Source organism: Kogia breviceps, chromosome 12 (genome assembly GCF_026419965.1).
Source record: "Kogia breviceps isolate mKogBre1 chromosome 12, mKogBre1 haplotype 1, whole genome shotgun sequence".
NCBI classification, from domain to species: Eukaryota; Metazoa; Chordata; class Mammalia; order Artiodactyla; family Physeteridae; genus Kogia; species Kogia breviceps.
Window position 1 is genome coordinate 87,999,128 of NC_081321.1, and position 17,121 is coordinate 88,016,248.

A 17,121-nucleotide genomic window follows, 5' to 3' on the forward strand; every position below is an offset into this window, starting at 1 on the left:
GATGTGCCCCCTGAGCTATGAACACCCAGGATCGGAGGGATGCAGAGGAGGAAACTGCTGCCTCCTCAGGGTGGGGAGTGAGGGCAGCCTGAGAACCAGGTCAATTCCGGAGTACCTCTAGGTACCCAGTATTGCCTTCTCCTAACCTGCAGACTTGCGAGATCCATGGAAGCTGAAGCGAGTGTTTCAGTTTCACCAAATGCTTCTTTCTCCTGCTTTTCCACTGGTCTTTTGGAAACTAAAAACTCCACCTGCCCAGAGATGGAGCATTACTGTGCTTAGCGAGAGCTAAGCGTTTTCGGAAAGAAAAACTGGACCTCAGATTTCTGAGCTAAGAGAATATCTCTTACTAAGTGGATTGCTTTCCATGCATTTGTAACAGGCATTCTGGTGGAGGATTAAAGGCAAAAGAATGTCTTCTTCCACAAACTTTTACTGAGGGTCCACCATGTGCAGTAGGCGAGGAGTTTCCAATAATGCCAGGTTTGGGGCCCTGAATTTGAGGATCTATCACTCTTACTCTCTGTATTACCCTGGACAGGTCCCATTTCCCTCTCTGAACCTCAGTCCCTCCATCTATCACGTGGGGAAGTTAGTCTACAAAGGTGTGAGGATCTCTACCATATGAACTGGAAACACTTTCCAACGAGAAATCATAATGACAATAACACTGACTCTTTGCCAGGCACTGGGCCAAGCCCTCTGCATATATTACCTCATTTAATCCTCACACAGCCCTGTGAACTAGATGCCACTTTCGTTCCTGTTTAAAGGTGAGATAGCTGATTCCAGGGCCACTGGAACCTTTCCTATGAGGTAAATCCTGGGTGGAAATCAGAAGGTGTATCAGTTAGGAATTGTATTGGGGCTGTGTGTAAAAGATGCCTCTCCTCATTCCCAAACAATGGCTTAAATAAATTTGTGGTTTTACTTTTCTTCACATAGAATAAGTCTAAAAGAAGGTAACTTATGCTAGTATAACAGCTCTATATGAGCATCAGGGACCTGAGCTCCTTCTCTCTCTGTGCTCTGACATTCTTAGCAGATGGCTTCTAATTTCTAGGTCACCTCATGGTCTAAAGTGACTACTGGACAACAAAGTCTGAATCCAGGCAAGAAGTAGAAAACAGGGTGTAGGGAGAGAAAGGTCAAAACTCCAGCTGAGTCAGCTGTCTTTAGGAGCTTTCTCAGAGCCCTGCCCAGTGATTTCCCCTTTTGTCTCACTGTCTGCCCTTGGCTGTCAGGGAGGAAGGAAAATGTAGTCCATAGCCTCCTGGAATAAAAAATTAGAGTTTGGTTAGAAAGGGAAAGGGGCAAACAACTAGCCATTTTATCCACATAAGGGCATTTCAGAAATCCACGTATCCTTTTTCTTTCAAAAAAAATGAGGTCTAATTGACATCTAACATCATATTAGTTTTAGGTATACAACGTAGTGATTTGATGCATGTATGTACTGCAAAATGATCAACACAATAAATTTAGTTAACATCTGTCACTACACAGTTACACATTTTTTTTTTCTTGTGATGAGAACTTTTGAGATCTATTCTCCTTAAAACTTTCAATCATACGATACAATATTGCTAACTATAGTCAGCATGCTGTACATGACAGCCCAGGACTTATTTATCTTATAACTGGAAGTTTGTACCTTTTGATCACCTTCACTCCTTTCTCTCCATGTGTCCTTTTATGGGTCACGACTATAAAATGGAACCCAGGATCCTGAGAGAGTACAGGGTGTGCTCTCAAATGTGGAGCCCATGGGAGGAAACATAAGTGGCACCAAGTGACTAGCTGAGACTGTGTGGAGTAACGTGATTTATGGTCAAAGATCTGTTGAGCTTGTCAGGAAGAGGCTGATTCATGGACAGGCAACTAGACGGCTGTGACACAGTGCGACTTGAATATGTGGGGAGGCCCTTTAAGCTCGCAAATACACCTCCCCCGAAGGCTTGCTGATATCTCAAAATCCTCAATTCCTTTCGTTTAAGTCTGTGGAAATGCAACTACAACAGAGCAGGATAATTCATTAATACTTACCAGTTACTAACACCTCAATGTAAAGAAGTTTAATCTATTAAGGGAACTTAGAGATCTATTGGTGAGACCTTCTCATTTTTCAGACAAGGACGTTAAAAGTCAGAGATTGAGTGGGCTTCCCAAGGTCTGATGTGTAGTGGCAGGGCTGGATATGAGGGGAAGCGGGGAGACCAGTGGATGCCACCTGCTGGGCAGGGACCCCCCCCGCCGCCCCCCAGTAAGAGGTAGGGAGACAGGAGGAAGGGAATCTGGGGCGGCAGATGTACTTGTATGAATTGAATTTATTTATATCCTGCCTTTTCCCCGTGAGGGCTTGAGGTACTTAGCCATTTGGGCTGTGGGTGTTGCTTCCTTGAATATGTGGCTCCTTCCTCCCCGCCGCCCATGCTTGAGCAATGCAAGAAACAAACAGACAGACAGACAGACAACAGTGTTCTGGGGACCTATGCTTCTGTCACCCACATATGCCTGGAACAGAGATAAGGCTAAAGGTTCCTCTCGTTTTACATGACTGCCCTCTTCCTCAAGAGCACTCACGATCTGCCCTGACCCCATGTTGCTTGCGTACCTGTGGAGGGGCACAGAGGGAGATAAAGGTACTCTTGAGGCATCTTTAGGATTCTTCAGGGATGGTCGTTTTTCAATTTGCAAAGGAAAAAAATTAAGCACACGGACAGTTTCCTTCTACTTTAAATTCTTACATATGTTTTTCTTAACCCTTAGTATCTGCTGTGATGTCAGAATGTCTGATTTCACACCAGATTCCATATTTTGTTATTTCACATGTCTTTACTAATGTGCAGTGTAAAAGCTCAGAAATCAAATTGTGTGGGTTTGAATCCCAGCTCCACCATTTACCAGCTGTGTGAACTCGGGAGATTTCTTAATAGCTCTGAGCCTCAATGTTCTCCTCTCTAAAATGGGGACATGGTACCAACCACCTGAGGACTGTTGAGATAATGACTGTTAAAAGGGCTGCCTTAGCACAGTGCCCGGTAAGTATAAACACTCAATGCACTTTAGCTATAATTATGATTTCAGTTTACCATCGCAACATTTCATGACTTTAATACATCATGTTTTTAATATATCATCACTAACATATGAATGTTTCAACCTTCCTAGCTGCTCTTCCTTCAGAACAATTTTGAGAACAATTGTTCTAAAAATTTCCCACATCGCACACATGTTACCATCACCACCCTCACCCTCTTGTATTATCATTTTCAGAATTATTCCATTTTTGACTTAACCTCTATCTTATGTAACTCACCACATTCTAGCTAAATGGGTGTATGGTGACGGTCTCTTCTCACACTCACAGAAATGACACATCATCCCAACATCCCAAGGACAATACTGGGCTCCCATATGGATTTTTGGATTTCTTGAAATTGTTACCCACAGTACTTATCGGGGGCAACAGATTGTTACCTCTCTAGCCATGGGGGTTTTCTCGGAATCTTTCATCAATCCATATGCATAATTTGAAATTCCATTCCTGTCTCATCGCTCTAGATGTAAATTTCTTGTAAGTTTAAAAAATTTCTTTTGTGGAATTTCCTGTGGAACCTGCTTGGGTAGGTAGAAGTGGGTAGAACCCACTTCAACCTCCAGTGCCTGGCACCCAGTAGGTGTTTCTCCTCCCAAAATTGTTAAATGGATAGAGTTATACCAGCATAGTCGAATTACTCTGGCAAACACCCATTTCAAGATGGTAGCATTGAGGGAAAGTGTTTAGGAAAACTTATTCATACTACCAGGCTTAATTATTTTTTCTTCTCTGAAAACGGCGCAAGGTCTATTGCCAACAAAGAAAGTGAGTACCCCACTTTCAGACTTAAGTTGAGACAATTAGAATCCCTTTAACCTCTTTCCCTGACCATTTCTCTCTCTTGTTCAAAAAATTGTTGTGTGTGTTTTTTAAGAGAAGGCATAAGTACTTGCCATTGTACTGAATTTATAATTTCTTGCTGTTTGAAAAGCCCCTTTTCTTTTTCCCACACCCAAATGACCTCTGAAATAAGACCGGGAGCTCTTGTTCTAAAACTGTCTTAAGCATACTTGATTCTTTGTATACACGAGTTTGTCTCCCTCGGAGTGTGGGAGAATATCCACTTATTCCATTACACTGGAACTTCTTTTGGATCAGTTCTTGTTGGTGGCAAATCTTTGCCTACTGAGGGTGGATTAAATTTTTGGGAACAACCCAAAGCCTTTTTTCAGAGTGTCCCTGATGACTGTGTTTGGAGATCAAGCTGGATCAAGACCATATGACTTGGGGTCAAAGTCAAACAAGGCCTCTCTGTAGAGTAATGAGGCCGAGTGGCTTTGCTATGTGGCTCTGAAGGTGTCGCTTGAGGTGACACCCGCAGAGAATGCTGAGAGTTTCATGCACAGTCAGTGGACCCTTGCTGGCTCCCTTGGGTGTCGGTGAAAGTGATGAACAGGAGACAGTGGTACTGGATCCCTGCTGCTTCTACTTGCTGGCGTCTGTGAATCCGAGCAGCCTGTATCACCCTAGACCCCAGTTCCTCATTTGTGAAACGGGGACCATCATATTCTCCTCCAGTGTGGTTTTTAGGATAAATTTAATACCGAGAGTAAAATACTTTGTCTAGTGCATGGTGCCTACTGATGCCCAATGGGTGTCTCAGTTCCTCTTCTCACTCTTCCCCTTCCTTATCTTAAATGAGTCCTGTGGTTTGAAGATGCCAATTCAGGAACGTTTGCCCCAAACTCACTCATGTTTCTTAAAAAACTACCACCACAAAATTATGTCAGGGTAGCCTGCGTGCTGAGTTTCCTTCCACCTGGAGCCATGTGTTTAATGGAGAGAAGAACGGACGGAAGTGATGAATAACCTGACCACCACCTAAAAAAGAATGCCAGCGGCCCCGGGGAGACTGGTTCCCCAGAGCTTCTCCGCGTCCCACCCCTGGCCCATGGAGACCCCAGCCCCGTCTGCCCAGGCTGAAAGAGCAGAGGGTGGGATTCCTGAGTAATTAAAGGGAATTTGGAAGGCTGGGATGTTGCGGAATGTTAGATCAGTAGCTAGAACAGCATGTGGTGTTCTTTAGGCAGGCTTCATTGAATCCATACAAAAAAAGAAAGAGGGGCTGCCTGCCGTCTGCCCATTTATCAAACAGTGAAGCTCAACTCTCACAGCTCCACAAAAGTGTTTGACTGTTTGCTGAGTCTTGCTCCAGAAATTAAAAGCTGAACAGCCTTAGCAGGGCTGAACCGACCCTGCATTTTGAGACTCAAACTAAATTGTGCTGGGCTTTCAGATTCAGGGACCAGCTGATTATTTGGTGAAAGGAAAGGAGAATAATTTGTAATTTGCAGCCCATAAGAAACACTCAAAAAAAAAGCAAACTCCCTTCCCACAGGTTTTTGTTGCGGCTGGAAGGAGGAGGTGCTGTCTGCAACAGCTTTCTTTACTCAGAGTGGGAAAAGTCTTGACCTCCAGTTGGGCAGAGAGCGATGTGGTGCAGCAGGGCCCCCACCCATCCCCCACCCCCAACTCCTAACAGGCTTCCTTTCCTCTTCGTGCTTTATTTGAAATGACCTTTCTCTCTTTTTGGAGGAGGAGGAGAGGATTTGGCCCTCAAATATTTTTAGAGAAAAAGTATTTTCACAAATGGAATTAAAGATTCTAACCACGCAAATATATTGCTTGGGAGACCATAAGATAACCACAAAAGCCTGGAAACTGGGTTTTCTGAGAATCCTCTGAAGAGCCATCAAAGGATTGAAGGATACCTCTGTCGATGAAGAGAATGTGCTAGAAAAGGGTGATGCTCCTGGAAGACATCAAGGCTGGGGGGGGCCAGAGACGTGTTAGCAGAGGGGCCCCTCCCTGGCAGTTGGTCCCTCTTCTCTACCCATCCAGCCAATGAAATTCCACTGGTATGGATCTCCTACCCTCCATCCTCCTCCTCCTCCTGGCTGACAAAGCTCTAGGTCCACTCCCTAACTCCTTCGACCCTGCTCTGAGCCTGGAAGATAGGTTGAAACAGTGTCATTATCCCCATTTGATAGATGAAAAAGCCTGATGCTCAAGTGGAAGGAAGAGGCAAAGGTCATTTTTTGGCTCTTCAATTTAGCACATTTTTAAAAAGTGGTGATACCCTTCAATACTTCATGGGATTGGGAGAGGAGGAGGAGGACGAGAGGTGAGCTGGAAAGAAGGCAGAACCTGGTGGGTTGGGACTTTGTCTGGAGTCTTCACGAAGGAGTGGTTGAGGTGAGACAGGCCTGGCAGCAGGGGCAATGAGACCATTGCAGCAAAATCCAGGTGTGAGATCATGGCCCTGGGACCGATGGAGACGGAGATGTGGGGAGAATCAGGATATAGTCACAATAGAGGGAGGATGGAACTTGGTCACAGAGTGGAAGGAGCCGGTGCAGCGGTTTGGAGAAGGAAGAGCTCTTACCTTGTCGGGGGATCAGGAAAGGCTTGGAAGAGGGTGTCAGTGGGTCAGCAGAGATTCATCCCCACCTCTGAGAAGGCACTCACGCCCTGCCAGCGGGAAATCAGCAGCAGCATCTCTTATGAAGGACAGCGTGCAGGCTCCCTCTCTCTGACCACACCTGCCTGCTGGATGCTGTATTAGAAAGAAGGGAGTTAGAAGAATGTGGCTAGACTTAAGCATCCCTGGTAATGAAAGGGGATGAATGAGTCATCGGGATAATCACTGGTCATAATGGGCAATGTTTATTGAACCCTTACTAAGTGCCGGGCACTGTTGCTAATTATTTACATACATTTACTTCTTAAATTTTCACAAAAATTCTCTGAGGAAGGGGTAGGTATCATTCCCATTTTACAAATGAGGAAAAGCTGAGTCATTTGAATGTTAAATAACTCGCCCAAGGGCCCCGGAATAACAAACGGGCTGAGCTTGGATCGAATCCAGGTAATCGAGCTCCAGAGCCCTTGCACAGAACCCCTGTCCCGTACTGCCTCTTCACAAACGCCATCGCTGTACACACCAAGAAAGAGGCTCATTGGTTGTGTTTTCACCTTGGCAGACGGCCCCTCCTCCTAGGTTTCTGGCAGATCTACGTGGTCGTCCTGGGAAGCAGCACTTAGCGTCGTCCCCTTGGCAAATGAGTAAAGGGTACCCTCCAGGCCAGGGGTCGGGCTTCATGCCTTCATTCAACAAACAGGGACTGAGCTCTTCGCATGTGCCCTGGGCCAGGTCCCTGCTCTCGTGGAGCTTATGTTCAAGTGGGGGGAGATGTGAAATGAGCACTCAGAGAGTAAGCGAGCGAGACAACTGCGGAGAGTGCCGAGAGGAGGACAGAAAGCAGGGCAGCGTGCGGCGGTGCTGCTTGTCTTGCTCTGCACCCGCTGGTCGGAGAAGGCCTCTGGGCGCCCAGAGGCCCGAGTGTTGTAGGAGAAGGAGCTAATCTTGTGCCGATCTGGGTGAAACTGCATTCCTGATGGAGAGAGCTGCAGTACAAAGGCCCCCAGTGTGGAAGGAAGCCTGGCATGTTTCAGGAACAGGGGAAAAAATAAAATAAAAAGCAAGCCAGTGTGGCTGGGATCCGGTGAGGAAGGACGAGAGTGGAGGAGAGGAAGGCCAGGAGGTAAGCAGGGACCGGGTTACAGAGGCCGAGGTGGGGCTGAGTCCCAGGGGCGGCGGAAGCCTTTGGAGGGCTGTAAACAGGGGTGACAGGTTCTGGATGAAAGCGTACACTGCCTACGTTGTGAGGAGGGGTTGAAGCCCAGAGAGGCCAAGTGAGACCCCCCCCTGAGGATCCAGAGCCCCGCCGTCACTCAGGTGCTGCCTACCCGCCCCCCCCGCCGGCGTCCCCAGCACCAGTGGTCTTCTCCGGCTTCCTCTTGGGCTCTTAGTAAGTCATCACAGCCAAGGGTCTATGTTTTCCTTCATTCTTTAGGTTGCTGTTTGTGAACTCCGTCACTGTGCTCCCAGCTCATCCCAGCGCGTAACTGATTCTTGTGTTGACTTACAGATCATAAGGCAGCAGTTTCCTCAGTTAACCACCAGAAGACTCGGGACCCGAGGACAGTCAAAGTAAGCACCGACAGCCTTTCCACCTGCAGAGTGCATGTCCACGGGCCTCCAGTCAGGTCCAGACCCCAGGCCTTTCATCCTGAGCTCAGTCTGCAGGACCGGAGGGAAGTCTGTGGCTGGCGGGAGTGGGCCCTTCTCCCAGGAGCCCTGAGAGAAAGGCCGTCCAAAAGGCCAGCTGCTTTAAGGAATCCGACGTGGTGCCACCCTGCCTTTAGTTTTTGTGAAAGAGTCTTGGGCATTCTTTAAAAGGAGCGCCTTGTGGTTTATTGACCAATCTCCAGGTTACTTGGATTGTTTTGGTCAACAAACTCTCTACTCTGACGGTGTCCAGTCTGCCAGAGAAGCAACCCTGTACCAATCCCTGCAAGGGAGATGGGGTAGAAAGCTCTGGTACCCTGCTGTGGTACCCAGGGTGTACTGCTTCCCATTCATCCATTCGGTCAACCAACCAACCAACCAATGTTTGCTTCACATTTTCTGCATGTCAGATAAATGGTGCTAAGTGCTGGGGACACACGAGCAAACAGGTTTCCGCCCTCCTGGATGGAACATGTATTCTCCAGGGGAAGACAGACAAAAAAAAAAGATCATCAGATTGTGAAGAGGGTTGTCCTAGAGAATAACAAAAGGTTGGTCTGGTTTAGAGAGGGTAGCCCTGGAAGGGCTTACTGAGGTGAGAGGCTGTGTAGATGCCTGTCTCCCAGGTGAGAGTCAATGGGAAGGGACTCTGCCTATTTTGCCCAGGCTTCACTAAAATCTGGATTTATAGAGGCTTGCCTCAAAGGGTGTTTCAAAAAACTGTTGGAAGTGACTAGGTGTTCCAAGAAGAAGGTCTGTTGGCCATGTACGTTTGGTAAGCACTGAGCTAAACAGGTTCCTTTATGTAGGACTTGTCAGAACCTTTATTATACTACTGTACACCTTGATTCCACTAAAGGGTGCCTTATTATGCAGCATTTCTAAACATTTTGACCATGCTGAGTAGCATATCAACACATACTGACTTATAAAATAATGAAACTTTTTATTAAAAAACAACCACCACATAAGACTTGTAAGACTTGTCACTAAAAGTGTTTCAAAAGCAGCATGTCCAGTACCTGCCCCCTGACTCTACCCCCAGCCATGCCCAGGCAGCACGTTCCCATCCTCCAAGGGTAGGTTTAACTTTGGAGCCAAATTAGGTAAAGAAAGTGGGAAGTGGATGATCAAACTGGGGAAAAACCCTTTTTAGGAAAGTTCTGAAAATAAACGAGGCTCATTTTTTTCATGTGGCTCAGTAGCTCCGGGGGCAGTTTGCAAAGAGACCTACAGAAAATTTTTGAGCAAGGGACACGTTGGAATAAATTTCTGATAATTTTTCAGGGTGACTCCTCTGATGAACAAATCTCATTCATAATGAAAAATTCCAGTATTTGTTTTAAAATGAGCTTTCAGCCCTGGTAAGAGGATAGAGTAGAAAACCCAGATTCTTCCTTATTTGTTTGCTGGTTGGCGCAGTGGTTGGCACACAAGGGCAAATCAGTCCACAGAGAAGTGGATGGTTGGATGACTATTGGATGAATGGAAAGGAATTATTTTTCTCCAGCTTATGGTCTTTTTAGAGTCACTGGCTCCAATACATTGTTGCCCATTTCTGAGATAAAAGTGTACAAATAGATAGTAAAGATAGATAGTAAAGACAGGCAGTAAAAGTAGTAAAGATAGAACAGCATGGTTTCCCATCCTGCGTAAGTTTGGAGAAAGTTTCCTTCTGTCTACATGTAAGAGCCTGCTTTTGTTTTTTTTTTGTTTTCTTTTTCTTTAACCTAGAGGTTGGCAAATTGGGCAATATCTTCTTTAAAAATTCAGTTTCATTGTATCCTCTCCGTAAGGATCCTCCAAGGTTGGTCTCACCTTCAACCATTTGAAAGGTAATAAGAAGCTCTAGTCTCCAACATACCACTTGGCCTTATAGAGAAAATCCCTCAGCAAATTGACTTTGACAGAATAAACTGGGGGGGGCGGCAGGGGGCTGATGGAGAGTGTGTTGACGTGCCTTACAGACCTGAAATAGAAAACTGAGAAGTGGTCAAAGCACTAGCTTCACTGCAGTTGCCAATTCTAGCAACAGTACAGTCTGAAGAATCAAGAAGCGGTCTGATCTGAACATGTTATTACTAGCTTGATCTTAAGAAAGTGTAAGAGGGGGGACTTTGTAAAGTTAGGGAGGCGTGTCATAACTGCCCTCCCGCCTGGAGGGGCTTCCAGAGCAAATGGAACCCGCCCCCGCCCCGCTACCAAAGGAGTGCCCTCCAGGTGGAAAGGCAGTTATGACAGTTGGGAAGTAGAAAGCGCAGAAGACAGAGATCAGCTCAACACAAAGACCTTTCTGATCACTACACCGACCTAAAATGAACTGGGCTACCTTCGGAGGGTCCGAGTGCTTCATCCCAGGAGGCATTCAGATGGAGGCGATATGCCCACTAAGCAGACGTATCACAGAATGGTATCAGGAGTGAAGGGGGAGCGGGGAGAGGGAAGGTTGCCTGTGCTCAGCTCTCCTCTCCCTGGGAAGCCTCTCCCAGAACTCAGACTGCTTTCTCTTTTGTATTATTTTGTGACTGTCACCACCATATCTCCATGAGTAGAAAAGAGTAGTTAATACGTTGTACAGCATTTCTGAAAGTGAGGTCCATGAACGACTTACATTAGTATTGCCATGTGATCGTAAAAATCTACTCTGGATCTGCTAAATCAGAATCTTTGGAAGCAGGGCCTGGGAGTCTGTATTTTAATATGTTTTGTAGGTGATTCTTATTATTAGTAAAATTTGACAATCACTGGCTCAGCGCTTAAAAGCACTTTTAGAGGTTCAAATCCTGCCTCTCCTGCTTACTCAGTATATGATCTTGGGTGTGTTACTTAAATTCTCTGGGTCTTAGTTTCCTAGTCTGTAATATGGGGATAATAATTAGTTCTAGCCTCCCAGGGGTTTTGTGAGATGAAATCGGGCAATGTGTGTAAAGCACTTAGTACCTTGTTAGCTGTTGTGTTACAATAGTAGGTAATGGCAGTCTTATAGAGCCAGGAATGCAATGCAGGGGCCTAACCCAGCAGGCTTGCTGATCTCAAATTCTGATGTGCATCAGAATTATCTGTGGTGTTCGTTTCAGTGCTGATTCTTGGCCCCTGTTCCCTGTTCTGAATCCTGAGGTCTGGGAAGGGGCCTTGGAATCTGTATTTTTATTACACTCCATTAAGTGGCTCTGACAAACATTAAAGTTTGTAACACCACCATGCAGTGTGTTTTCTTAGTGTAGCACAGTGGCTCTGTAGTCAGACAAACCTGCTTCCTCCCCTAAACAGCTGTATGACCTTGAACAAATTGCTTAAGCTTTCTTGCCTCCATTTTCTCATCTATAGAAAGATTATAATAATCCCCACTTCATAGAATTATTTTACAAATTAATGTAGGTAAAGCACTTTCCAAAGTGCCCAGCACATAGCAGGTGTTCAATAGATTGTAGCTAAAACCCAAACAAAATGCAGCCTCCATCCCTCATTAGTCTTAATTGAAAACATTGCTGTTATTAAGCCCATTCTGAGTTAATAAAAGGTCCTGGTCTTTGTCTTACATGCAGTGTCAACTGAGACACTGCGTTTATCCTTTTTAAGATACAGTTCTTTAAGACTGCCATTTATTGATTAAGAAAAACATAGGCCAAGTGAATTTTTGTTGGTGGTACAGTTAGCAGTCATCAACACAGTCTTCTTCTTGGGTCCGTGTACATAAGAGATTAAGTACAAATGGAAATTTTTTTAATCCCACTTTCTGCTTTGCAAAGTATTTGACTTAACATTTTCTGTAGGAGGCAATTTTGGTTATTTTTACCTGTCTGATTGATGGCTGGCAACATAGAACTTTGGTTTAATTCTAGACTTCCAACATGTTGAGCCTTACAGAGGAGTTAACTCTTCTAGCTCAGGGAGGATGGGTGCAGCCGTCTTTGGCCTTGGGCTCCCGCGGCTCAGGAACCCCCACCTGATGAGGGTGCATGTGGGTCTCTCTCTCTTCCTTTGTGGCCCAGGTATCATTACTATGGCATCGCGGTGAAGGAAAGCTCCCAATATTATGATGTGATGTATTCCAAGAAAGGAGCCGCCTGGGTGAGCGAGACGGGCAAGAAAGAAGTGAGCAAACAGACGGTGGCATATTCACCCCGGTCCAAACTTGGAACATTGCTGCCAGAGTTTCCAAATGTCAAAGATCTAAATCTGCCGGCCAGTCTGCCAGAGGAGAAGGTGACCACGTCTGAAGTGTTGCTGGGAGTGGGTGGTTTCTCTCTCTCTCTCTCTCTCTCTCTCGCTCTCTCTCTTTTTCTCGCGCACACACACTCACACTCACACACACACACACACACACACACTTTTATCGCAAAATGGTGAGTTTAAAAATATAAAGATAGAAATCAGATTCAAGTATGGACTTTAGTTGGCAATAACAATGTATCCGTGTTGGTCCATTAGTTGTGACAAATGTTCCATCCTAATGCAAGGTGTTAACGGTAGAGGTAACTGGGTTTGAGCTGTAAGGGAACTGCCTGAACTGTCTTCAAAACTGTACTACAACGCAATACTATTGTAAAATTAAAAGTTTATCTCTCATACCTATCTATCTTACCCTACCTTCCCACCCATCTGTGATGTTGTACTGTCTCATTTCACAAAGGCCCCCTCCTCTGGATTGCTTTTATATAGGATAAATTTTATTTTCCCATGTATTGCAGAGGATGTGGTGAAATTATAGTCCCATAGACCAAGAAGATTTTATAGGTATAGTGAATCAGATAGTTTGGGCCATAGGTTATTGGGAAGAAATAACTGGAAACACAGATTTGGAGACTTTCCCCTGGGTGGTCACATCCTAATGCACCTATCTTGTGCTGCCCGACGTGCCAGTAGGTGATGCGTTTCTACATATCACACTGGATTGCAGTGGAGAATGAGACTCGAGTCCTGCTCTCGGGAAGCGTACAGTCAAGCAGGGAGACAGATGCTTGCATAAGCAAACTAAGTTTATATAAAACATGTATCTAGGTTCGAAAACAAAAAGAATACCTGAAAAGAATGCTTTAAATCTAAGAACTAGATAAATCCTTATTTTTTTCTCAAATTTGCTTTCTTTCTCAACAAACTTCCTGTACCATTGCTTTAAAATTCTTAGTTAGGGCTTCCCTGGTGGCACAGTGGTTGAGAATCCGCCTGCAGATGCAGGAGACATGGGTTCGTGCCCTGGTCCGGGAAGATCCCACATGCCGCGGAGCAACTAAGCCCGTGAGCCATGGCCGCTAGGCCTGTGCGTCCGGAGCCTGTGCTCCGCAACGGGAGAGGCCACAACAGTGAGAGGCCCGCGTAACGCAAAAAAAAAAAAAAAAAAAAAAAAAAAAAAAAAAAAAAAATAAAATTCTTAGTTAAATGGAGCTGGAGATGCAGTTCTTTTGCTAAGCAGATTCTAGAGAATTTCCAAATGTCTTTTTGTGATTTGGGCAAAAGCACCTCTTCTTCTGAGTACATGCTGGGTTTTAACTTTTCAGTATCTCAGCCGATGAGAATTTAATTCGGTAGGCCTCTACTATGTGCCAGGCACTGTACTAAATGCTGGATACACAAGCATGAATAATATGCTATTTTTATTTTCCCAGAGTCCACAGTTTCAGGGGGTGGAGATGGGGCAGAGAGAGAAACCCATGCTTTCCGTACCACAGGGTGGGTGCTCTGAGGGAGAAACACACTCAGGTGCTATGGGAGCACAGAGGAGGGAGCTGAGAGTCAGAGGGCCCCACCTAATGAAAATGAGTTTTGTCTGGGTCTTGCAGGATGAGTAGGAATTAGGCGAATTTCATGCCCTCAACAGAGAATAAATGCCTTGAAATTGAGATTCCAAGGGCAGAAGTAACATGTATTAATATATGCCTTTATTGTTGATCCCTCCTCCCCCTTCACAGGTTTCTACCTTTATTATGATGTACAGAACACACTGTCAGAGAATACTGGACACTGTAATAAGAGCCAACTTTGATGAGGTAGGTCAACAAGTGTTGAGCTATGAATACTCTGCATTAAAATATTATGATGACACTAACTGCTATTTCATGAGCTCCATACTAGTTGCCAGGCCTCTGGAAGCCCTCGATGTACATTAGCTCATGTAATCCTCACAGTGATCCTAGGAAGCAGGCATTGTTACTATCCCCATTTTACAGATTCTCTGTGTGAACAAGCAGTTGGCATGGCTTTTTACTTGCTCTGTCTAGTGAACTGCATCCTGCCCAGTTGGCCTCCTGGGAACACAGTTTTGCCAAGGTATCATTACGCCCAGAATTATACATTCAGAAAAACTCAAGGAAAGCTTTTCTTTATTTTGGGTTTAACCTTTTCCTGAGGCTCATCCAGTTCAGTGCATTCGGAGCTGGTTACCCCCCATTCTCAAGGTCTGGTCCCCATGTCCATCTAACACTGCCACTAGGGCCATCTTTGAATACAAACAATCTAAGAATTTCATTTCATTTTTATTTAAAAATATTACAGTTAAGGAATGGAGAGGAGAAATAAGGGAGGATTGAAGCACTGGTTGTATAACCAAAGAGACAATAAAATCTTCTTGCCTAAAATGCCATCCAAAAGAATCTTCCAACAGGATGGCAGGAAACCACACATTTCACCCCATAAACCTGAGGCCTTTCTGTTCAAAGAAAATGCCTTTCTGTTCAAAGAAAATGCCTTTCAGGCAGAAAAAAAAACAAAAAAAACAAAAATCCTAAACCAAAGACACCACCCTGGGATCAGGTGTGGGCATTCAATTTCAGGGAAGGTAACCCAGGCTCTGCAGGGGCTATAAAAATCAGTAGTTATTGGTGAAAAAGATGCTGGAGATTCCCTTTTTGTGTGTTTTAGGGGGGCATGTGCTGTTGGAGATGGAGGGGAAGAGGATGAGGTAAGGCAATGAATGCTTGTTGAGCACTTGGGGGTACTTGTGCAGCTTGTATACTGTTCCCTCAGGAGCCCAGTGTAGCAGTGGCCCCACCATATGTGAACTATCGCTTGGTTCTTAGACATGGCTCCAGAAGAGGTGGCAGCGTGTTGGCAGAGAAGGACTATTCTTCCTGCTCTTGCCTTTCATCCACTAGATTCTTAAATTTCCCAAATTCCTTGAGTGACCATTTAAGTGGAATTATTTTCTTTTTAAAGAAAGAAAACTCACTGCTTTCTCTCGTATTGTAGTTTGGCTATGTCTCATGTATCAAAGACAGTGCACTGAGATCTGGGCAAACCATGACTCATGATTGGTTAAGACAACACTGGCTTCTGTAACAGATAAGCCCCAAGTCTTAACACAGTGAGACAATGCATGTCACAATCCAATGTGGACGCCCTTGGTTGGAAGGCTGGCTTCTGAGGGTGGTTCAGGGACCCAGGCTTCTTCCACCTTGTGGCCACACCCTGCCCTAGAGCCTTGGAGTCCTCTGTTCAGCTGATGGATGGGGAAAAGGATTACAGGGGAAGACATCCCCTTTCTTAACCTTGTCAGCCCAGAAATAAAATGCATCACTTTTGCCCATAGTCTATTGGCAAGAGCTGGTCTCACAGCCCCACCTTGAGGTAAGGGGAGCTGGGAAGTGTGGCCCCTCACTGGGCGGCAGCTTATACTACTAGAGAAGAGGAGCTCTAGTGGATAGCTGTCCCTCTCTGCCACAAAAGTACTAACAACAAAACTAGTGACAGTCCTCCCTTATGTTCATATCTAGCTTTATACATCTCAAAACTTGATCATCATCTCACTTCACTGAATTCCATTCATTAATTCCAACACTTGTTGGGCATCTAATGGTGCCATATGCTGCTCTAGCCCCCAGAAATGGGGTGACAGGACACAGCCTTGGGAGAAAAAAAAGGCACGCACACCAGCAATTCGGATACAGAATATATGGTCCAGAAACCTTGTGAGGGCTTGAGTGCTCCTGCGGGAAAAGTGCTAGACTTGGAGCTTAGGCTTGGATTCAAGATGTGGCTCAATTCTTCATCCTGGAAATGAAGATAAAAATATCGGGTTTCCCTGGTGGTGCAGTGGTTAAGAATCCACCTGCCAATGCAGGGTACATGGGTTCGAGCCCTGGTCGGGGAAGATCCCACATGCCACGAAGCAACTTAAGCCCGTGTGCCACAACTACTGAGCCTGCGCACCACAACTACTGAGCCCTCATGCCACAACTACTGAAGCCCGCACACCTAGAGCCCGTGCTCCGCATCAAGAGAAGCCACTGCAATGAGGAGCCGCGCACCGCAACGAAGAGTAGACCCTGCTTGCCGCAACTAGCAAAAGCCCACACTCAGCTATGAAGACACAACACAGCCAAAAATAAAAATAAAATAAATAAATTTATTTAAAAAAAAAATCATCCCTGCCTATCCAGTTCACAGGATTACTGGAAGGAGGAGATGAGACAATGCCTGGTAAAAGGTCATACAAATGCTTGCTCTCATCAGATATGTCAACCAGAGAGTTAAAAGAGGTCACACAGTTGGTTAGATCTTTGTCACCTAACACTGCTGGTCCAGTATTCTTTCCACCCCTGGGCAGGGATATTTGGTGGCTGTTTTGAGATGGCTGATCGAGGCGTTGTTCATTCTACCCAAACACAAAAGAGTGAAGGGGGCTATTTTACCTCTGATGGGCATGGCTTTCTCCTACAGCTGAGAAAAGTCATTGGTAAATAAATGGTGGATGCATCTGGTACACTTTGATGGTGTAGTTTGTTTCAGGTCTTCAAGATCTTTAATATCCATTGAGGTCACAATGTATACAAGTATTACAGTCTTAAATTATCTTATTGTTTGCTTGTTCATTGTTTGTCTCCTACCACCACCATGGAAGCCCTTGAGGGCAGGGACCTTGTTTGTCTTGCTTACTACTGTATCCAGGTCAACTATACTCTCAGGCTCTCAGTAAATGTTTCTTGGGTGGGTGAGTGGATGGATGGATGGGTGG

At 45.3% G+C, this 17,121-nt stretch overlaps 1 protein-coding gene across 10 annotated transcripts in view; it reads left to right on the forward strand.

Moving 5' to 3' along the window:
- RFX4 (regulatory factor X4) overlaps positions 1-17,121 on the forward strand; it is a 161,319-nt gene that overhangs the window by 79,275 nt on the left and 64,923 nt on the right. For 8 of the 10 annotated variants that reach the window (XM_067010034.1, XM_059082001.2, XM_067010031.1 and 5 more), the window contains 3 exons: positions 8,032-8,093; positions 12,164-12,377; positions 14,081-14,158. In XM_067010034.1, coding sequence (XP_066866135.1) covers positions 8,032-8,093; positions 12,164-12,377; positions 14,081-14,158 — 354 coding nt within the window. Of the gene's footprint in view, positions 1-7,621; positions 7,645-8,031; positions 8,094-9,976; positions 10,007-12,163; positions 12,378-14,080; positions 14,159-17,121 lie in introns of those variants that run through there. The other 2 variants (XM_067010040.1, XM_067010035.1) reach the window with 2 other exon arrangements.